At 42.1% G+C, this 24,036-nt stretch overlaps 1 protein-coding gene across 2 annotated transcripts; it reads right to left on the bottom strand.

Annotated features, from left to right (window-relative positions):
- Positions 1-967: 967 nt before the first annotated feature.
- sel1l (SEL1L adaptor subunit of ERAD E3 ubiquitin ligase) lies at positions 968-23,127 on the bottom strand. 2 transcript variants are annotated; one of them, XM_052470842.1, is made up of 21 exons: positions 22,611-23,127; positions 22,312-22,355; positions 21,809-22,004; positions 21,019-21,186; positions 20,157-20,262; positions 18,515-18,677; positions 17,321-17,374; positions 16,746-16,805; positions 16,549-16,630; positions 15,752-15,906; positions 14,825-14,881; positions 14,466-14,534; positions 14,198-14,275; positions 13,732-13,794; positions 10,831-10,918; positions 8,985-9,133; positions 6,499-6,664; positions 5,816-5,893; positions 4,659-4,831; positions 4,447-4,575; positions 968-4,194 (listed from the first exon to the last, which is right to left on the bottom strand). In XM_052470842.1, exons 1-21 carry the CDS (start codon positions 22,663-22,665, stop codon positions 3,955-3,957), a joined length of 2,373 nt encoding a protein of 790 aa, XP_052326802.1. In that variant the 5' UTR covers positions 22,666-23,127; the 3' UTR covers positions 968-3,954. The 2 variants fall into 2 exon arrangements, with proteins under 2 accessions (XP_052326802.1, XP_035649840.2); XM_035793947.2 differs by having other exon boundaries at positions 5,816-5,890.
- Positions 23,128-24,036: the final 909 nt, after the last annotated feature.

Below are 24,036 nucleotides of genomic sequence, written 5' to 3'. Positions count from 1 at the left end.
CACCAACCCTCCTGAATTGTCACAGTACTGAACAAGGATGCTGTACTGTTATCTTACCACTGTTTCTGCCCCCCCCCCCTCTTCCCTCAGATTCCCTGTAGAGGGGAGGGAGGGAGAGAGGCAGCAGCTGGCAAATGTAATCCATTCCCACTGAGGGTAGCTACGTGTTCTACTGAATGAATCATCCTCCACCCAGGTCACCGCTACATTATCCACTGTATTGTGTTTTGGCACTTTACCTTTTCCACTTTGACAATCTATTTGATCTCTTTCTCTCCAACTGATGTCTGATGAATTCTCTGGCTCTAAATGGTATTACATATTACCCAGGTGGGCGCTACGCATTGGTGGTGAAAGCGGAGAGTTTATGCTGCATGCGACGTAAAAGCCCTTTGAGCACCTGGTGAAAGACCTGTATGTGAATCCAGTCCATTATTGACGGAAAGTTTGCACTACAACACCACCACTTGGCCTACTGGTATATTGAGCTAAATTACAGAAAAGCATTTATTTGAATAATTCAGTTTTATTTAGTGGCTATTATTAGACCATGCTTCTTGATTTTAAAAAAAATATTTTTTTTACAGAAAATTGCTTCTGAAAGTAAAACACTGGCTAAACCTTTTACTGGTGAGAGAATTTCAAAATTGTTGATGAAAGCCTGTGTGTGACTGTCAGATTATTTATGGCAGGGGTACTCAAGTACTATTTAAGAAGGTCCGGTCACACAAATCGGTCGGCCAGTTGAGTATGGGGAGGATTTATGGTAGATCTTATTTAGTTGATTATTTATTTGGAGGCCGCAAAACACTCCGAGGCCCATTCTTTGCCCTCTTTAACACAACTGAGCTGGGATGTAAAAAATAAATTTAAAAAAAAGATCCATTACAAATGGATTTACTCCCTTCACAGCAGAAATAAGTGCCTCATTGAATTGTTTTCCAAACAAGGATACTGATTCCTCATCTCAGAGCATCATTATTTTAATAGGAGCCTTGATTGGGAGAGATAGTGGTGGAGTAGTTGTTGTGATGGCCAAATATCAACCGAACACGTGCTATGATTAGTACAAGTTTTAATAACTGGCTAGAATAATTTACCAAACTAAAAATTGTTAGCTGACATGGGTAATTGAGTGACTGACAAAATAAACTGCTGATGCACAACCACATTTTGAACTTGCACCTCGTGTACCATTCTAACTTAAAAGGTAAGTTGAGACCCCGACTGGTCGGGGCCCCCATAGCATGACATAAAATAATTCTCATGTCCAACAGCTGACTTTAGCATTGTCCTTAATAGGGTTGGGTGGATTGGAAATCAATCAGGAATCTAAAAATCCTTGTTGGGGGAAAAAATATTTTTTTATCCCACCAAATCTGGTCATGCTCATTACACTTAAGTAGACGGCGAAGGAATACCAAAAGCAAACACATTTTCCTAAATTGGTTACTGTAACAGCTGTATAGTCAGTTATCAATTGCCCAATGTGTTTATAACCTGTTGTCATTATTATGACAGAAAAGTCAAGAGTCACTATAACCATAACATACACTGAGAGTACAAAACATTAATATTGAGTTGCACCCCCCCCTTTTCACTCAGAACAGCCTCAATTCGATTGGCCTCAAAAAGGTGTCGAAAGCGTGCCACAGGGATACTGGCTTATGTTGACAATGCTTCAGTTGTGTCAAGTAGGCTGGATGTCCTTTCGATGGTGGACCATTCTTGATACACATGGGAAACTGTTGAGCATGAAAAACACAGCACCGTTGCAGTTCTTGACACAAACCAGTGTCTTGCCCATTGCATAACTACACAATCTGGCCGGAACTGGCAATCCTTCCGAGAATTGAGAAATGTGTAAAACTTATTTGAAAATATAATAAAATCAGATTTCCCTTAACACTAGCTGACTATACAGGATATCCATAGAAATGCTGGAAAACTGAAATCATTAAAAGGGTTGTACTTACTACTCTTCCCTTACAAATTAATGTAGAGTCTGGCCCTATTACTGATAACATTGATAGAATGAATTTAATCACCATTTTATTTCTGCAGGTTCTCTGTGTCTCCCTCACTGTGACAATGTACTAGATGTTAATGGGGGAATTTTACACAATCATTTTGAAAAACGCCAATCGGGGTTTTTCCTTTCGGCAACTGACAGACAATGAAGTCCTTGATGTGCTGTTGACATAAGACATGAAAAAACATACAGGGGCCGACCATTTGGCTCTAGGTACTGCTCAAGTGTACAGCGTCCCTCATTGTGGGCTCAATAACCCACATCTTTAATTTAACACTTATCAGGAAATCTTCCTAAAGTGTGGAAATCACCTTATGTGATGCCACTACATAAGGGAGGCGATTGCTGTGATCTTGACAACTTAAAGCCTGAGCCGAGGGAACCAGAAGCTGGAGAAGCAAAGACCTGCTCCATTAGAGGAGGGGGGTCGGGCCAATAGTCACACCCCAATTATGACCCTGAGTGGAACCATGTATAACAAAGTCAAATAGTCAGTGCTTTCTCCTAATGAGTCTTGACAAAAAGGCTTTGCATGAAATCTCTTCCTGTTGCAGTTCAACTTATCAAACCAAACAGTTTAAAAATAATTAAAAATTAAACATGGTTCCACAAACTATCAATTACTAGTAGATGGAACAAGCATCAATGCATTCACTCAGGATTTTGGTGTAAGGGAGCATCTATGGTGGGGATCAGCATTCTACAATATTATCTCAAGGATATTCTCTGTATTAGGCTACATGGATAATATATCAAGAATCAAACCTTCTGAGACACAGAATCATGCGCTGCAATGAGGAAGGAAATGGGGTAGCTGGTGAAGGGGTAGCAAAGGATTCTCTATCCTTCATTCTGATCCTTGACCATACCATAGCAGAGCTGAAATGACTGACAACAATATCTTTCATTACTTGGTCCACTCAAACAAGTAAGTTGACCAAAGTTCAGCTACGTACTGAAAGATTTTGAACTGGATGTCAAATAAATGAGCACGTTTATGTTTACTTCATTAGTTCAACATTTGTGCTAACTAAGGATATTCGCTAACAAAATAAGTTGCTGAAGAAAACGTCTGCATTGAAACAACTCATGTTTGCTAAAGAAATATTTTCACACAAAAAGCTTTAACGCTTGCTAATCAAGCAAATGTGCTGACAAAAGCATGCTGGAAAAAAACTAGCTTGATAAAGAATCATTGTTTATGAACAGAACATGCTTACAAAATGTGTTCTTAACAAAACTTATTTGTGAAAAATATTTCGCTAAAGACAAGGGGATGAAGATGACTTCACATGCCCAGTTCTGATTACTGCCACCTGACAAATATGTTGGTATTGCAAGGTTTATGTAGACATCTGGAATCTTATTTTCCGATAAGTAGAGTTGTAACCTTAAACTCGTACATAAAACCTGAAAAGGAAAAGCGGGGGAAAAAATCTGGCCGTTGTTTCCGAAGCCCAATCGCTACTAGAGCGCACAATACAAGACCGTTTCATTCCCAGATCGGACGATAATTAAGATGCCTCGATCGCCCCACGTGGCTAGTTCTGAGAAGTGATTCTGCTGCCGGTACCCTGAGTCACACTAAGAGGTTTCGAGTCTATATTGTCTTTTCTACAGCCTCTGTTCCATGGCCTTGTCCATCAACCTGCTCCACTCTCCCTCTCACCGATTCCTTTCTTCATTCTTCAACTTGGAAGGTCTGAGAGCATTGACAGAGACAGAGAGTTAAGTAGGGCGAGTCTGGCCTGTTCAGTAGCCTACAGTCTGTGGTCAACATGCCGGAGTCAGGAGGGAAAAGGTGGTGCCCAAGATGGGAGCAAGTTAGTCTGCCTTTACCCACCCCACCAACCCCCCCAGAGAAGAGGGTATGGGTCAGGATATCACCTTCCCTTTCCCTCTTCCCACTCCATCTCTATCGCTCACTGCTGCGCCTCTTCGGCCTCAGGCTGGGCCTGGGCCTCAGGTTGGGCCTCCGGCTGGGCCTGCTCCTGAGCAGGCCTGGCTGGGGGAGGAGGGGGCTGCGGGGGCATTGCCTGGTGTTGTCTCTGGCGGTAGGCGATGACGGTGCCTAGCAGCAGGGCGATTACCGTCATTAGGTAGAGGTCCCACTCAGGGCCCAGGAGCTGGTCCAGGTCCACCTGACTGACCACCTCACTCATCTGGTGGAGGGGGGAGAGAGATGATACAGGGTGGGAGGGGAGAGAGAGGGTCGGTCGGAGGGAGCAGAAAGAGAGAGAGCATTGACTACATTGAACAAACATAGTACAATCCCATGAATCCTGTACAAATGTAATAAATTAAGTTAGCCTCAAACATTGAGCCTGGCCCCCATGAGTTGAAATGGAAACGACCAGGGAAATGAAACTCCCAGAGGCACCGGGTCCAGGAAGTGCTCTGTACTGTACACTCACGTTGAGGTCGTGCAGGTATTGCAGGGTGTAGACCAGGCCCAGTTTACACAGAGCCAGGAAGACGGGCACCTGAGCTTCGGGACTAGCCTCAGCAGCCATGTCGTAGAAACGCTTGGCCAGGTGGATATCCTACAGGAGGGGGGAAAGTAAGGGGTTAGACTTATAGGGTTGCATGTGTGTATGAATGAGTTTGTTTATGTGCGTGTGCCCACCTGTTTGATGCCCAGGCCTTTCTCGTGCATGTAGCCCAAGTTGAACATGGCCTGAGCGCTGTGCTGCTGCTCTGAGGCCAGCCTATAGTGGATGACCGCTGTCTCGTAGTCCACGTCAGTACCATAACCATAGAAGTGGTAGTCCCCCAGCTTTATCCTAGCCACTGTATAACCTGGGTAACAAAGTTGAACATACAGTACACACATTAGTACCAGTGGTGTAAAGTACTTAAGTAGTACTTTAAAGTATTTTTACTTAAGTAGTTTTTTGGGGTATCTGTACTATTTATATTTTTTGACAACTTTTACTTTACTACATTCCTAAAGAAAATACTGTACTTTGTACTCCATAAATTTCCCCAGACAACCCAAAGTACTCATTACACTTTGAATGCTTAGCAGAACAGGAAAATTCACACACTTATCAAGAGAACACATGGTCATCCCTACTGCTTATGTTCTGGCAGACTCACTAAACACAAATTGATATTTTGTGAATAATGTCTGAGTGTGCACATGACTATCCTTACATTTTTTAAAAGAAGGGCACTGTCTATATTAACCCTTTGCTTAATATAAGGAATTTGAAAGTATTTATAATTTTACTTTTGATACCAAAGTATATTTTAGCAATTACATTTACTTTTGTTACTTAAGTATATATTTAAAACCAAATACTTAGACTTATCAAGTAGTATTTTACTGGGTGACTGTCACTTGAGTAACTTTCTATTAAAAAAGGTATCAATACTTTTACTCAAGTATGACAATTGGGTACCATAACCGTAGAAGTGGTAGTCCCCAAGCTTTATCCTAGCCACTATATAAACCGGGCCCAGTTTTTCAAACCAAATATCATGGGCTCATATACCACGATCTTTGTTTTAGCATATAATGGGATCCTTCCATTTGGTCTTAAAACTGCATCTAAAAATGAGGGACCACATCTGAAGGGGAAGCAGAATTTAACACAACTCAGGATCATTTTGATTTGGATGTAATGTTTTGAAAAGCTTGGCCCTGGGCAACACAGTTGAAGATACAGTCTCTCCCAGCTTCATCCAACTGTCCTTCCCCTACAATTACTGAAGGGTACAAAGACCAGCTCAGTACAGCAAAAATATGGAAGGGTGATTTATGAAGGAGGCTCAACCAACCCTGTGCTGCTGCTCTGGTCCAATGGAGGAGGGCTCGAGGGTATGTCTCGTTCTCGTGGAAGATCTGCGCCTCCTCTACTTAAAACGAAACACGCGCACACACACACGGTTCAAATACAAAATGGCACCAACTGGTTTAACATCATCGTAAGTGCTTTTTAAACGCATTCACAAAGGTCATGTCTGTAAATAGATATCAGAAGGGCTGCACAAAGAAATGGATTGTTTTGGCATGGTGTCGCAATTTCTTCATATCTAAACAACCACAGGGGATTCATTGCCTTCCAGTGATTAGTGTTCTGAATACATTACAACAGATGGCGGGCCACAGACAGTCCCTAGGCCATATGCTTGGTTCACATGTTACAGGGTCACAGTGTTCTCTGGTGATTGTGTCTTACCAATGTACATAGAAACTAATTTCCTCCCGGAGCGTGTTAGTTGTTCCCCTCTCCTCATTCATCTAAAAAGGAAGGATCATGGCTCCCTTATGCCCATGCTTACCGCAATCCAAATGCTTTTGAAGCCTTGCGGGGGAGTGAACAAGTGCACAGTTCAGGGAGAGAAACAGAACTGGGCCGAGGTTCTAAGATAGTTGCTGCTAAACAGAAAGGAACTCAAAACTGTTCCCCTGTCAGCTATCTAGGGGATTCTTATGACAAATATTGTGTATTTGTTCTTACTCTGGTCCAGGATGAAGGCCACGTTGCTCTGCGCCACTTCGTAGCCCTGCTCGGCCAGCAGCAGGTACTGCACCAGCGCCCCATCCATGTCGCCGTCCTTGAAGTTGCCGTAGGCTGCCATCAGCCTGTCCGACCAGCGCCCACGCTCACACACATTCTTGAAGAGCTGCCCGCAGACATACATATGAAGACAGAGACAGATGCAGTTAGAAACAAGAACAAAAAGGCAATTTGAGGTGGAAATTGCACATAATCACAGATCTAGGATCTGATTACACAACGCCTGATTTGAACTTACCATTGGGAGGATAAAAATTAACCCAAACCTGGTTGTGGATCAATGGCTAAAGAATGGGTAAGTAGGTTTTGGATAGACAATGACTGACACGGAGTAGCAAATGGCTAAATAATTAACTAATGGATGACGACTAATGGAGGACAAATAGCTAAACAGGTGGCTAATTGGTTCATGCCTAGCTAGAGGACAGATTAATGCATTGATCTAATGGATAAAGGTTAACAGATGGCTTATTTAAGCAATAAGGCCCAAGGGGGTGTGGTATATGGCCAATATACCACGGCAAAGGGCTGTTCTTAGGGACGATGCAATGCCTGGATTCAGCCCTTAGCTGTGATATATTGGCAATATACCACAAACCCTGGGATGCCTTATTGCTATTATAAACTGGTTACCAATGTATTTAGAGCAGTAAAAACAAATGTTGTCATACCCATGGTATATGGTCTGATATACCATGGCTATCAGCATGCAGGGCTCGAAACACCCAGTTTATAATCACGATTAATACACAGCTAACGAAAAGCTAATTAACTGTGAAAGGCTAGCTAACGGCTAGCTCCAAGGTGGCTAGTGTAGCAGGGTTGCTTGATACTTATTGGTTAATTAACTGAAGCACAGAGTCTGAACTAGCTAGCTAATTGCTAATCCTACAGCTTTCCAATTATAGAGCGCTATCTAAATGGCTAGTTGATGGCTAATGCTGTAGCTAGCCAATTACAGTGCATTCGGAAAGTATTCAGACCCCTTGACTTTTTCCACATTTTGTGGTTACAGCCGGATTCTAAAATTGATCAAATATTGTTTTCCTCAATATGTACAAATGTATTAAAAATAAAACAAATACCTTATTTACATAATTATTCAAACCCTTTCCTATGACACTTGAAATTGAGCTTAGGTGCATCCTGTTTCCATTGATCATCCTTGAGATGTTAATACAATTTGATTGGAGTCCACCTGTGGTAAATTCAATTGATTGGACGATTTGGAAAGGCACTCACTTGTCTAAACAAGGTCCCACAGTTGACAGTGCATGTCAGAGTAAAAACCAAGCCATGAGGACGAAGGAATTGTCCATAGAGCTCCGAGACAGGATTGTGTCGAGGCACAGGGTACCAAACAAACGGCATTGATGGTCCACAAGAACACAGTGGCCTCCTTCACTCTTACATGGAAGAAGTTTGGAACCAGCTCTTCCTACAGCTGGCCGCCTGGCCAAACTGAGCAATCGGGGGAGAATGGCCTTGGTCAGGGAGGTGACAAAACCCGATGGCCACTCTTACAGAGCTTAAGAGTTTCTCTGTGGAGATGGGAGAACCTTCCAGAAAAACAACCATCTCTGCAGCACTCCACCAATCAGGCCTTTATGGTGACGGAAGCCACTCCTCAGTAAAAGGCACATGACAGCCCCCTTGGAGTTTGCCAAAAGTCACCTAAAGAAAGACTCTCAGTGAGAAACAAGATTGAATGCCAAGCATCACGTCTGGAGGAAATCTGGCACCATCCCTACGGTAAAGCATGGTGGTGGCAGCGTGGGGGTGTTTTTCAGCGGCAGGGACTGGGAGACTAGTCAGGATCAAGGAAACGATGACCGGAGAGATCCTTGATGAAAAACTGTTCAGGACCTCAGACTGGAGCGAAGAATCACCTTCCAACAGGACAACGACCGTAAGCACACGGCCAAGACAACGCGGGAGTGGCTTCAGGACAAGTCTCAATATCCATGAGTGGCACAGCCAGAGCACGGACTTGAAACCGATATAACATCTCTGGAGAGACCTGAAAATAGCTGTGCAGCAACACTCCCCATCCATCCCGACAGAGCTTGAGAGGATCTGCAGAGAAGAATGGGAAAAACTCCCCCAAATACAGTGGTGACAAGCTTGTAGTGCCATACCCAAAAATAATCAAGTCTGTAATTGGTTCTAAAGGTGCTTCAACAAAGTACTGAGTAACAGGTCTGAATACTTATGTAAATGAAATATTTCTGTTTATCAAATTTGCCAAAGTGTCTAAAAAAACAAATTTTTGCTTTGTCATTATGGGGTAGTGTGTAGCTTGATTAGGGGGAAAAAATCTATTGAATACATTTTAGAATAAGGCAGTAATGTGAAAAGTAAAGGGGTCTGAATACTTTCTGAATGCACTGTTAGTACAGCAGCTAGCTAATGGCTAGCTAGCTCACCTCCACGGCGGTGTGGCAGGAACGCAACACACCGGTGCCTGTGGCGTGCATCTGGGCCAGGTTGTAGAATGCCAGAATGTGCCCTGCCTGCGAGGCCAGATTGAAGAACTTGAAGGCCTGCTTGTAGTCACGCTTCACCCCGATGCCATCTGGGGAGGAAGAGGAGGAATGGATAGACAAAAGTGAGTGAGATACCCAACAAAGAAAAATGGTGTGCAAGAGGAGAAAAACAGCATTTCTAGGATTTTGTTTATGGGGTGGCCAAGGGGGGACCAAAACCAGTCATGGGTGGCCATGAGAAAACAGCTAATTGTATCACAAATGGCATTGAAAATTGGCTTAAACTACGATGCATTTTATTTAATAGTCTAGGTGCCTACTTTGTTTCATGTTTAACAAATGGCTGCCCACCAAATTTAAGCTCACAGATCAAATACAGGGCAAAAGAAAACATGTCAAATGGGGGTATGTACTGGTTAAAAAAAAGGAAAGACTTAGCTGTTTAATGTTCTTACTGTATGTCTCAACTCTCATTAGAAAAGGGAATAACATCCTGCTGAGACAGGAGCAAACAGTGAACAGTGTGGTATTGACGAGAAAGGCATCCGTTTCAGTAGTGCGAGTCGCGGCTCATAATGGAGAACGCATCATTTCTTTTAGAAAATGACCTCGCAACTCAAGTAGACAATTGACAACGACTGCATATCATCAGCAAAAATTTCTGTAATCAGCTGTTAACGATAATGTGCGGAGCGCTTTATATCCGTAGAAAATTATTTATGCCTGTACTAGACTATGGGGATATTTTATATATGAATGCTTCCACTCAGTGTTTGAGATCAATTGACACCCTTTACCATGACACTTTGAGATTTATTTTAAACTGCAAAACCCTTACGCACCACTGCACTTTGTATACCAGGGTAGGCTGGCCTTCTCTAGGTCACTCGTAGGCTCAGGCAGTGGTATACTTTTATTTACAAAGCCATTTTGGGTTTACTACCTTTTTATTTTGGCATTTTTATTGTTCAGAAATGTGGTGAGTACTCTCTTCGTTCGCTGGACTTTATCCTGCTAACTGTTCCAAATGTCCGAACTGAATTTGGTAAAAGGGCTTTTATGTACTCTGCGCCATAGTCTTGGAACGCCTCACAAAATACTCTTAAACTGGAAGAACTTGTCCTGATTGGTATTTTTAAATCACTGATGAATGATGTTGAGACTGATTCCCTGACCTGTCAATGTTTTTAAATTGGCTGTTATACTCTTGTGAATTCTATGGTTTTTACTAGATTACTTGTAGTTGTTCATGTTTTTTGTCTGTAATTTTTGTAATGACTTGGTGCTGCCTATCTTGGCCAGGACGTTCTTGAAAAATAGATTTTAAATCTCAATGAGCCCTTCCTGGTTAAATAAAGGTTAAATAAATATATTTGAAGAAGTGTATATCCCTTCTTACTAACTTTACAGCATTGTTGCGTTAGACAGGCGTATTTGTTCAAATGTTTTCACTTTGATGATCAGGACCTGTTAGTGGTAGTTTTGTGAAGAGTAAAACAAGACATCGTTTTCCAGTGAGGGATTTTTTTCTGAAACAGATTGACAGCACTCTGACCTAATGAGAATGGGGTGGCACTAAGGGTGGCCAATCATATTCCATGAGTAGCCGTTGACACCCCGCTGATAACACCCCTGCTGCAAAGAGTGCAGAGTTGGGAGCAGAACGTTGGTGGGCAACTAACATTGCACTTCCAGGAAACCAAAAGGGGTAAGGCTGCTTTATACAACAACAGAAATAAAGGGGTGGTCTATACACACACACACACACACGCAGTCCCACACTCACTGTAGTACATGGTGCCCAGCTGAAGCTGTCCATCCACCCAGCCCTGCTCTGCTGCTTTCTGGAAGTACTTCAGTGCCAACTCGTAATTCTGGAGGATGGACACACACACAAGAGTGTGTAAATCACACAGGAAATACCGACATACAGTGCATTCTGACCCCTTCACTTTTTCCACATTTTGTTACGTTACAACCTTATTCAAAAATGTATTAAATTGTCCACCCCCTCATCAATCTATATACAAAATACCCCATAATGACAAAGCAAAAACAGGTTCAGAAATTTTTGCAAATGTATAATAAAAAAAAAATGGAAATATCACATTTACATAAGTATTCAGACCATTTACTCAGGACTTTGTTGAAGCACCTTTGGCACCAATTACAGCCTTGAGTCTTCTTGGGTATGACGCTACAAGCTTGGCACACCTGTATTTGGGGATTTCTCCCATTCTTCTCTGCAGATCCTCTCAAGCGCTGTCAGGTTGGACGTGGAGCGTCGCTGCACAGCTATAATCAGTTCTCTCCAGAGATGTTCGATCGGTTTCAAGTACGGGCTCTGGCTGGGCCACTCAAGGACATTCAGAGACTTGTCCCGAAGCCACTCCCACGTTGTCTTGGCTGTGTGCCTAAGGTCGTTGTCCTGTTGGAAGGTGAACCCTCACCTCAGTCTGAGGTCCTGGAGCAGGTTATCATGAGCTCGCTGTACTTTGCTCATCTTTTCCTCATCCTGACTAGTCTCCCAGTCCCTGAAAAACATTCCCACAGCATGATGCTGCCACCACCACGCTTCACCATAGGGATGGTATTAGCCAGGTGATGAGCGGTGCCAGGTTTCTTCTAGATGTAACGCTTGGCATTTAGCCAAATGAGTTCAATTTTGGTTTCATCAGACCAGAGAATCTTTTTCTCATGGTCAGAGTCCTTTAGGTGCCTTTTCGCAAACTCCAAGCTGGCTGTCGTGTGCCTCTTACTGAGGAGTGGCTTCCGTCTGGCAACTCTACCATAAAGGCCTGATTGGTGGAGTGCTGTAGAGATGCTTGTCCTTCTGGAAGGTTTTCCAATCTCCACAGAGGAACTCTGGAGCTGTCAGTGCCCATTGGGTTCTTGGTCACCTGCCTGACCAAGACCCTTCACCCCCCATTTGCTCAGTTTGGCTGGGCGGCCAGCTCTAGGAAGAGTCTTGGTGGTTCCAAACGCCTTCCATTTAAGAATGATTGAGGGAAGTGTGTTCTTGTGGACCGTCAATGCTGCAGAAATCCCGTCTCGGCGCTCTACAAAAATTCCTTTGACCTCATGGCTTGGTTTTTGCTCTGACATGCACTGTCAACTGTGGGACCTTATATAGACAGGTGTGTTCCTTTCCAAATCATGTCCAATCAATTGAATTTACCACAGGTGGACTCCAATCAAGTTGTAGAAACATCTCAAGGATGATCAATGGAAACAGGATGAACCTGAGCTAAAATTTCAAGTCTCATAGCAAAGGGTCTGAATACTTTCCAAATGCACTGTAAACCTAAAGTACACGGCTGCTGGATTCTATTGCCTATGCCAATGTCTACAAAAGCTCAATTTAGGAATGTAACCACAGGGCAAAGCAGGGACAGGCAACTGTCGGATCGATCAATTCCACCCCCCCAAAAAATGTCAAATTAAAGTGGGGGTCTCAACTTACTGTTGAGAGTTAGAATAGTAAAATACAAAAGAAAGGGTGAAATTTGGTTGTGCATCAGCAGTTCTCTATGTCAGACAGTAGGCAGGTTTCCATTGCTTTTGTCAAAATAAACCTGGGTCAATGTCACAAAAATAATAATTGCATCATGGTAACAGCAGACATAGGAGAAAGTTTGTAAAGATCAACAGCATTTTTATTCATTTGACAGTGGTGTACTTTTCTTTTGTTAAACTTGCGACAAATGGAAACTGTTTATCTAATAAATATTTGCTGAATCCCTTTGAAGGTACGCAGGGCACGTGATATCATTTAACTGAATCCCTTTGAAGGTACGCAGGGCACGTGATATCATTTAACTGAATCCCTTTGAAGGTACGCAGGGCACGTGATATCATTTAACTGAATCCCTTTGAAGGTACGCAGGGCACGTGATATCATTTAACTGTAAGCTACACTCCACATTTCATTCTAAATGCCTACTGCTTGCAAAATAAAATGTAACTATAAAAAGAATGTTTCTTTGCAGGACAAGGATTGTTCTGACTTTCAAGAATGCCTGAATTGCTTTGCCTTGCTTTCCTTTCTGGTTGGCTGAATGCAAGTTTCACTATCCAATTATTTCAGATCTACGATACATTGCCACATGATAATTATTAGAATATGGCAAATATTGGTCAATTATAGTATTCTATCCATGCTGGCTTTCGCAGGTTACCTGAGACATGAAAGATCGGTGGGAGGGCACACAGGCAGTCGCCAATTTATTAATACACAATTTGACTAAACGGGTAATGGCAAACACTTCAACTACTCCTTTTTTATTTGTTTTTGGGTGTGACGTTATTACGTCCAGTCGTTTTTATCAAAACAACATAGTTCAAATGGAAACGCACCCTAGCAGGCAACTGTCACCTATATTCTCTATGCCAACGTTCTAAGTGTCTACAAAAACATACATACATACATACATACATACATACATACATACATACATACATACATACATACAAACATAGCTACTGACAGCTAATATTTTTTAGATTGGTTAAGTTAGTCTAGCGGCCAGCTATATAAACTTGAAGTAATCATAGTCGAAATACCAACCGGGGGCCCCGATTGATTTTGTTTGTCACTCTCACGCAGATATCATATTAAAAACTGCAAACATTTGTCTCCACCCCATAGCAAAATGTGTAGAATTGCAGAGGGAGAGCGGTCACTCACCACTGGCACACCTCTCCCGTACAGGTACGCCATGCCCAGCCCACTCTGCCCAACAGGGTTACCCTAGGGGACAAGAACAGCGACATCACAAAGAGACAGAAACCACCCAAGACACATCAATAAGTAAAAATAATAATAGTTCACTCTTGAAAAAACCATACATATAAACCTGTTAAAATGTACTATTAATATAACAGATTGATCCTGAAATAGCATGTACATTGAAAATCTATGTACAGTATAGGAATGTTTCTGTCCTACAGTTTGACCACGATAAGTAGAGGATTGTTACATTAAGTACAGGCACTGTGGGCTATGTGCAAGATATCCATAGGAGTGAATGGTTTGATATTAGTAAAAAAGAACCAAACATACCTATATAGATATTATTATTATGGATGCCTAACAATCCATGGTTGGACCACAGATATAGAATGTCAACTCTAGTCAAGGTTTGGTTACTCACCAGGTCAGAGGCCTTCTTGAAGTACTGCAGGGCCGTCTCATTGTTCTGAGACAAGTACTCACTGCCCTCCGAGTACATCTGAAAGATAGTGAGAGAAAAAGAGAGTGAGAGAAAAAAGAGAGTTTAGAGAACAAATGAAAACAGAGTACGAGAAACCACTGAACGGTAGCACAGCCACTGAACGGTAGCACAGCCACAGAGTAAGGTAGAGTTACTTGCTTATTTCGCCACAGTGCTACAGGCCTATAAGATCATGTAATAATCTTACCTTCCCAAGGAAGGCCATGGCGTGCGTGTTCCCAGCATTCGCGGCCTGGTTGAAGTAATCATAGGCCCGCTGTCGACAAAAAGAAACATCTCCACACATGAACTTCACACTAAATACAGGAGTCAGCATGACAGAGCTACAGATGTAGGAAAATAATTATAACGTTTTTTTAGGGTTGATACATTTTTTTGTTAGGGAAAATCAAGTCTGAAATTTCTAAGTGGATATGACAAACTTCAGAAGCCTTTTTAAACTTCAAATACACTACAAGTTTTACATTTCCTGCACAGGGTGATCAAATTAAGATCCTACACCTGTAGTGTTTGAACAAGGTTGAAAATGGGTCAAGGAAAGGTTACCTGGTGGTTCTGCTCCACCCCCCGACCACCGTGCAGATGCAGCTGGCCCAGTCCCACCTGTTGGGAGCAAAGAATGGGGTCATAGCACAAAACACCACGTCGGAGTACCAAATGGCCCCCTAAACCCTACATGGTGTACCACTTTTGACCAGGGCCCAGCTTTTCAATCATTACCCGCTAATTCATTATCATGCTATATTCATGCAATCACCAGAGAAACTTTAAAATGAGATAATTAGAATATTTCCATCAACTCCCACGAGGAACGGCATAATGCCTCGCTGCCAAATATACTCCTGAACTCATCATTTACGGAATTTTTCATTTTCTCTGACTGTCTAGCTCACATGTCAGACACAAGGCCCACGGGCCATCTGGCTAGTGACATTTATTATATATCATTGCGCAGGCTGGATTTGGGTTGTCAATTCATTTTGGCCCACTTACATACAGCCACCAACACACTGTACTACAAGTTCCAGCAAGCACTGCCAACATGCTGCGCACCAAATGGAAGTGCATTGACACATACCCCTCGTCCCAGACCCACCCACCTACCTACCTACGAGCCAGCCAGTACGCGTTCATATTGTACGTTTATAAGTGGACATTATGAAGAACCATATTTTTTTTTTAAAGTCCAGTTTTGGTGGCATTTATATGCATGTTGTTTTTTCCCCAATATGGCCCGTGCTGCGATTGAATTCGACACCCCTGTCCTGGCTTTTATTTTATATAGTTAGTTCTTGAATATCACATAAGAAAAAAATATATAGGTCCTTTAACTTTTTCTACATACTTTATACTTAGTTTTAGTCATTCAAGTTGACACGGAATGCCTTTTCCATAGCAAAGAATCCTAAAAAATGTCCTATGCAGAAAAAGAAAAAACCTCATAAGAGCAGTGTGCCCCATCTGAACCCTAACCTGGGCCTGGACATCTCCCTTCTCAGCCAGGAACTGGTAGTATTGGATCAGGTCTTCCTCCAGCATGCCGCTGGTAGAGCCCGGGTTCTCCACCTCGTCCAGCAGACGCACCCTCTGCACTGCACTGCCCCCAGTCAGGGACACGTCACTGGCCACTGGAGGTTAAGGAGAGAAAGAATTAAAAACTCACTGCTCTTTGCATAACACCTAAGGAAAGCCTCAGGACTCAAATCTTGCTGCCATAAACTTGCTCTGTGAATCAAAAAGTTACTTTTCTGAATGCAGCCTTTCCTTTTGTCAGTTTGCAGCACCTACAATGTAGGGCTTTTCAAATGCAGGTCTTCTCAATTCAAAACACTAACCAGGTTTCCATCCAACCTTTTTATGCGACTCAAGTACATGTTGGATAAAACATTTCACGACAGGCCTGATGGAAACAGCAAATTTGTCAGTAAACACTCCAAATGTCGACAAAATGCTTTAGACAAGATGGGATCTTTTTTTGTGTCTGTAAAACGTATTATACTAAGTAAACTTGGAGTCATGCGATGATATTCTGCGTGGTTCTCCCACGACGACTCTGGAAAGCATGTAGTTTATTAGGCAAACATCCCTAAGGCCAAGGAGCTGTTTGAGAAACTGGCCCTGGAGGGCCTTGGTTTTATCCGCAACAAGTCAATATGATGAAAATATTCACATGAAAATCTTTCACCTATTGTATAGAAACCTAGCTACTGAAACAAACTCATCTGAGACAGTGAAAGACGTTCATTGGTTGAGAAGGGGTGGCCTCCTACCGTGATTGGCCACCAGTCTGTAGTGCGTCAGTGCTGATTCGCAGCTCTGGGGTACGCCCACACCACCCCAGTATCGGTATCCCTAAAGAGAGAATGGTAGCATAGGACGGAAAGGTCAATCATTATATCCAGAAGGAAGAACAAGAGACCTTATAAGGCTTCTCTACTCAAAGATACAAAGAGCAGAAGTAGCTCACCAGAATCATATGAGCCACCAGGTTTCCGCCCAAAGCCCCAAAGGTATAGTAAACCAACGCCTGAAACAGAGTTGGAGGGTTATGCTTTACATTCCAGGCTTAGCAGCCAACTGACATTATCTAGGAAATAGAGCTGGGACGATAAACCAAAGATAATAAACACCAATCAAACTGACAACTTATTGTGGACTTTCTGCTGATATCGTTCATTACGATAAATAACCTATCGGGCCCTACTAGTGTAATATGAAGTAAGTTTGCTAATATCAGTAATTGTTAAATGGGACAATTGATAGCTACAACATTTAAAATAGTAGTAATAGTTAAGAGTTATATTTAAGTTATAGTTAAGGGTTATATAAAAAAAAAGAAATTGTGGTGCACTGTAATGTTATAAACTCATAGTTGTACTTATTATAATTCAGTCAATTTATCATAATATGGATGAGTGTCTATGTCGCCCTGCTCTACTACAAAAGCTACCTCTGAACAAACAGAGCTTTTCATCAGTATATAGGCTACGTGGAAAAAGGAGTGTTTTGGGGAGAGAAAGTGGAGAGGCTGGGTGTTGGTACCTTTGCTTGACTGGAGTTCACGCCTAACCCAGCAGCGTACAAGAAGCCAAGTGCCTATAGGAAGTACAGGGTGGAGCGTTAGGTTACCTACAACCACACAGAGATGCATGAAATCATATATGCATTCATCAATTGTCCGTCAAAGGTTCAATTCAAGTCTGTCGACTTCTTTTAAGCGAGTTGCATACGTAAAAAGACTGTTATTGTGCATTATTTGATGGGCTATCAACTCTGTTGTTCATCAACGAATGACTCCCATTGAAAAACCAAGGTCAAATCAGTAATTTTAACTAAATCTACATGCCGATAGCCTTAAGCAGCTACAGAGAATGTATAAATGGCCCAATAGGACTACAGTTGTAGGGATAGTGCGAGATTTGGGCAATTAATTAAAATGGTAGGAAGCATGAGATTTTACTCACCAAAGTAACAGTGTGGTCAAACACTCAGTAACTTAGTCGTAGTCACGATCTGGTTACCTATAACTTTTTTTAATGTGTATATTTATTTCTGGACACCTTCTAAACTACCCATAATATTTCTCAACGTCATATTGAGAATCTACTCTGTATTAGCTAGCCATGCAGACCAATTGTTGGCAGTGGTGAGCTACAAGCGACCAAATCACGTGGTGGTGGGATGTAAACAACAAATCAGATCCCCCACACGTGAGGGCCGCATGATCTAGCGTTACACAATGACTGGAAGTCAATGGGATCAGCTAGCTGATTGCGTCAACGCCATCTTATCCCGTAGACTCCAAATGTCATCAGTTGACGGTTAAGGAAATGAAAAGCTGAGAAAACTTTGAAACACGTTTCTGATAAGACTTCAGTTCATCTTGGGCGCAAATACTATCTGTTTGCATAACGGTGTCAAAGAAAACACTTTACACAGGTATTTCTCAAGTGACACGAAATGGGGGGCATTTATCTTCTGTTGTATTGTTTTACTGCAAGAAATATAGAATTCTGCAGGAGCGTTATATAACGCTACATTTTTCAGTAACTATTCCATTTAACCCAAATGAACATCAATTAGGAATATTCTGTTTATTCATGGATACTTGAACAGCTTATTCCCGAATAAGACATTAAGCGGGATATGAGTTATAACCCGGAATACGATGCACATGTAAAGTGGTCAATGAGACTACCCTGGATCCATTAAGTTTAAATAGGAATGTTCCATTACCATCTGAGCTTTGGGGGAGCCCTCCAGGGCCAGTTTCTCAAACAGCTCCTTGGCCTTAGGGATGTTCTGGGCCAAGTAGTCCCCAAACAGCATGGCGTAGGCCACCTTCTCCATGGCCTTGTGGTGGCCCTTGCCGGCAACCTTCAATAGCTTCTCATACAACCTGGTGAGGAATGAGATGAAGAATAGGAGGAAGGTTGTATTACAGTCTGAAATTAAAATATATTAAATTGGCATTTTGTGTCACTGGACAGATAGACACAACACCCCATAATGTTAGTGGAATTATGTTTTCAGACATTAAAAATGAAAAGCTGAAATGTCTAGAGTCAGTAAATATTCAACACATTTATGGCAATCCTAAATATATTGAACAAATATATAAAATGTTGGTCCCGTGTTTCATGAGCTGAAATAAGAGATCCCAGAATTGTTTCACATGCACAAAGGCACCAATTTGCTTACATCCCTGTTGGTGAGCATTTCTCCTTTGTCAAGATAAATCCATCCACCTGACATGTGTGGGATATCAAGACGCTGATTAAACAGCATGATCATTACACAGGTGCACCTTGTGCTAGGGACAATAAAAGGACACTAAAATGTGCAGTTGTCACCACACAATGGCCACAGATATCTAAAGCTGGGGGAGCGTGCAATTGGCATGCTGCCTGCAGAGATGTCCAACAGAGCCGTTTTCAGAGAATTTAATGTTCATTTCTCTACCATAAGCTGCCTCCATCGTCATTTTGGAGTATTTGGCAGTATGTCCAACCGGCCTCACAAGCGTAGACCATGTGTAACCACGCCATTTCAACTGTGCTGGGCAGACTGCGTGTATGGTGTCGTGAGGGCACGCGGTTTGCTGATGTCAACATTGTAAACAGTGTCCAATGGTGGCAGTGGGGTTATGGTATGGGCAGGCATAAGCTATGGATAACGAACACAATTGCATTTTATTGATGGTAATTTGAATTGCAAAGAGATACCGGGACGAGATCCTGAGGCCCATTGTCGTGCCATTCACCTGCCGCCATCACCTCATGTTTCAGCATAATCCACGGCCCCATCATCGGATGGGTACACAATTCCTGGAAGCTGAAAATGTCCCAGTTCTTCCATGGCCTGCATACTCACCAGACATGTCATCCATTGAGCATGTTTGGGATGCTCTGGATCGACGTGTACGACAGCGTGTTTCAGTTCCCGCCAATATCCAGCAACTTCGCATAGCCACTGAAGAGCGGGACAACATTCCCATAGGCCACAACCAACAGCCTGATCAACTCTTTGCGAAGGAGATGTGTCGCGTTGCATGAAGCAAATGGTGGTCACACCAGATGGTTCTGATCCACAGCCCTTACCCTTTAGTTTAAAAGGTATCTGTGACCAACAGTTGCATATCTGTATTCGCAGTCACGTGAAATCCATAGATTAGGACCTAATGACACTAACCTGCAAAAAAAAAAAAATCATAGCTGTATTGAAGTGGGGTGTTTTTAGGGAATCTCTTAAGCAAGAGGAAGAACGATAAGACTTTGTGGGATTTCTAGAGTGTTCTTCCTGTCAGCAAGAACACTCATGAACATTAAAGGTGAACACTGTAGACGAGACAATGAAGAGGAGAAGAGGGAGAGCTCACTCTTTCTTCTGGCTCTTCCGGTTGGTTCCGTTGATCATGCGGAGGGCTGTCTGGTACTCCTTTTCGGTCTCCTCCGCTAGATGCCTCTGCTCCACCTGCTCTTCCGCTACAATATACAACACAACTAGAGTCGCAAAGAGAGGGTATATTTCTGGTAACTTCCTAAGTTTACCAGTAAACTACCAGATTTTTGTATAACTTTCAAGGTTTTGGGGGGAATTTTATCAAATGGCATCTCGTGGCCTTTTTTGGTACTTCAAATTATCACAAGAATCTTATTTCCGGCCCTCTATGTGGCCTTATCACATGCAAAATATATAATAAAATGATTCTTAAAAAAATAGAGTGGAAAATCTGTAAAACATCCTAAATATACCATTGGTGTTGAATATGAAGGTTTCATTATGAAATATCCCTTATAATTACACACTTATTTTACTATGTACAAATGACATTGTAAATGTTTTGGTGCCAAACTGGTGGCAGTTATGAAAAATTACAATAGCTGGAAGAGTTGCTTCATTGAAAAGTGAATAGAAAATAATTAGGCTATTTACCCTTTAAGAATAAGGTATTTCCACTAGAAACTCAAGACAATATGGACAGATAAAAAATTAACACACAAATGCATCATTTTAAAAAGGTATTCAACTATAAAATCACCAAATGTACAAAGATTCTAGTAACTTTGGTAAATTGCAGGTATTTTTGCAACCCTAAACACAAAGCAACTTTATTCATCCGCCAAGAACAATTTGTTTCAGCCACGTAAGTAGTGTGTCCATGTCTGATTCCCTTTAAGGCAGAGAAACAGGATAAACATAATTTATTTTTACACATGTATGCTTTAAGGGAGACTTACTCTCACAGAAGCCCCATCTCTTGTCCCTGTCGTAGTCGTAGGTGGTGGCGCACCACAGGCGGTCGTCCCCCCGGCCATCGGTGGTACAGTCCACATACTCTTTCCCCAGGAAGAGGAAGGGGAAGAGACAGGGCTTACCATTGGCTGTGCCGCCATTCACCACAGGAACTGCATCAACCAAAAATCACAGGGGCAGGGTGGTATGTTTAAGCAAAAACACTGACAGCAGATGGCTGGTGATTAACATGTGGCAAACATCAACAAATTGAAGCTCAAATCTGTTTTAAGTTAAGCTAAAGACTGAACCAGTCTGGTTAAATTATGAAAGAAACCCTACAGTACAGTGGCCAAATGGTGCATATACCCTTCACCAGAGTACTTTCAGAGACGTCACAGGTGCAAGCGTGTTTTAATTTCCCATGAGGGCCAACCGTTTCACTGAGTGCAAGTTCAAAAAGACACCGCATTGTTGCCATGCTCAAGGCCAGGTGTCAGCAAAGCTTAGTTTGTCCCAGTTTCTCAAAATGCTTCCTCAATGTTCTCAGCCAAGATGTTGTCACTACAAACATGTTCCCAGTTCTAGAGGTATAAATGTGGGGTAGCTGAAATCTATGGAGTGAAACTGTCAGTGGATTGCAGACAAATATAATTAATTACTACATAGATATGAAACATCTCCATGTAACATTCCACAATTACTGTATTAGTCAAGACAGACATGTCATAGAAATCAAACTGCAATGGCCACTAGTGACACCTGGCCAATAAAGGCTATCTTACGGATCCTTACCCTCTTTAGGCCTTTCCTCGACAGGAGGAGGTTGAGTGGGCAAGTCCTCCTTCTCTTCCCCCTCCAGCCCACCTTCCTGGACCCCAACATCGAGTCTTCTCTCCCCCTCGGCCTCCCTGGGGGCAGTCACCATTCCTGCTACAATCCTGGCACCTACTGGGACCTCATCCTCCTCAGAGTTGGGCTCATGGTAAGACTAGAAGGGGAAAACAAGCAATATGAGAGGATTGAGGGGTTACATGATGTAATTACTTATTATATTGTCATTAGCTTGAAGGTTAGTGGATTTGAGTGAGTTTAAGGCTATACACATGTTTTCTTATGGTTGGTTCTTCGCAAAGAAAATCTGCTTTTGCCATTTATAAAGCTAACCTATACTTTTGCTTGCATAATACCAAACAGCTTCTTATATAACATTTGAAAAACCTAGGTAGGCCTACTTCCACGTCTAAATGCAATAGAAAAGGGCACAGCAGGTTCATTTTTCAGTTACTGCTAGCTACCTTCAATTCAGGAGCATGATCATTATTCCCCTCTGGCTCTTCATCTGCAGAAAGACAACATCAAATAAAAAAGTAATTGATTAGGTATTGTGCATCAGCTGACAAACAATATTCATCTAAAGAAAAAGACTACGTAGAATAAAGCACTTTCCTGCTGACAGTAATGATAAGTGACGTTAGTGCCTCAGAAAATGACACGCTTGCTAGCTAATGCAATGCTAGCCAGCACTAGCGTTACACAATCTGTCAAATAGTTAATGTTGACATCTACCTAGCTGACTTTCTTAAATTTTACTTACCAGCTGTTGTTCCGTGTGAGAAAACTATTAGGAGAATCACCATAGGCAAAATCATCCTTGTAGTATTTAATGACCCTTTCGACAAAAAGGTAACGATTGCTAGCCAGCTAATTAATCAAATTAGCTCCGTGGCTAATGTTAAACATTAAATTACGGGATTATACTTCTCGTGCATACGCTGCTAACTAACATTCATTAGGACAAAGCCCACGAAATGAGGACAAAGCCCACAAAATAAGTAATAATTTAAAGGAAGGTGCAGCTTAAAAAATATATATATAATGATTTCTAACAGCTAAAGTTAACATGCTAGCTAAACAAAAGCTATAACGTTAACGCCGGTAGGCTTCACTATGCTTTGATATAAATATTTCTTCAGCTAGTTATATGTACGTGTTCCTGGTCTTTGAAGCTTGTTAATAAATAGCAACGATCAGCTGTACTTAGCTAATATCGTTCGCAGTTTAAGACAACAGCTAGCAACCCCTGACCCTTGAACACCACTTCCTAATCCCTCCGATAGACCAATCCTAGACCACGACGACTGACATTGACCAATCGTTGATGGTAGAGGACATGTCATCCAATCGGGTGTGCACACACACGTTTCTTGCTTGTACAGTAGACAGATTCGTCCACGACAGTTGAAACACCTTCTGACACATATCGGGATCTTCTCTCATGCAAATGTGTGTGGCAAGCAATACAATGTACTTGGGAGCCCCCAAAGAGCAAATACTGAAGAACTACTAGCCAATTTTAGCATAATGGGTATAGTAAGCTACTGTTCTCTGCCAAAATTAAGGAAACACTTAAGTAAATGAGGGATACAAAGTATATTTAAAGCAGGTGGGTTAATTAAGCAATTAACATCCCATCATGCTTAGGGCCATTGCTGTACAACAGGATCTTGTTGCCATCTATGCCGTGCCTTGGTGGTATTACTGTTGATGATATCTGGAAATGTGCATGTACACATTTGTTAACACTAGAATATTATTACCTAAAATGGATCAATTGAAAGTGTGGGTTCACAGCTCCAATCCAGATGTGTTGGTCATTACTGAGATGTGGTTAAGGAAGAGTGTTTTGAATACTGATGTTAACCTTTCCGGTTATAACCTTTTTCAGCAAGACAGATCTTCCAAAGGTAGGGGAGTGGCAATCTTTACCAAGCAACACCTTCAGTGCTTGGTTGTCTCCACCAAGTTTGTCCCCAAACAATTTGATTTGCTGGTTTTAAGTATTCAACTTTCAAATAGCACTTTGTTGCCTGTTGCAAGGTGCTATCGTCCTCCATCAGCACTGGCCTGTACCCTACCTGCCCTAAGCTCTCTCCTGGCCCCTTACACTAAGTCTGAATTTGTCCTGCTAGGTGACCTGAACTGGGACATGCTTAAACCACCTGACCAAGTCCTAAAGCAAT

This window comes from Oncorhynchus keta, chromosome 19 (assembly GCF_023373465.1).
Source record: "Oncorhynchus keta strain PuntledgeMale-10-30-2019 chromosome 19, Oket_V2, whole genome shotgun sequence".
Lineage (NCBI taxonomy): Eukaryota > Metazoa > Chordata > Actinopteri > Salmoniformes > Salmonidae > Oncorhynchus > Oncorhynchus keta.
The sequence above is the reverse complement of the archived record's forward strand: the minus strand, read 5'-3'. Positions and strand labels throughout refer to the sequence as shown.

Coding starts and splice junctions, on each gene's coding strand:
- sel1l (XM_052470842.1), bottom strand. CDS start 22,665: ATGATTTTGCCTATGGTGATTCTCCTAATAGTTTTCTCACACGGAACA. Junction 16,806..17,320: donor TGAACTCCAGTCAAGCAAAG/GTACCAACACCC, acceptor ACTCTGTTTCAG/GCGTTGGTTTACTATACCTT. Junction 9,134..10,830: donor GCTGGGCACCATGTACTACA/GTGAGTGTGGGA, acceptor CTTCCTCCCCAG/ATGGCATCGGGGTGAAGCGT.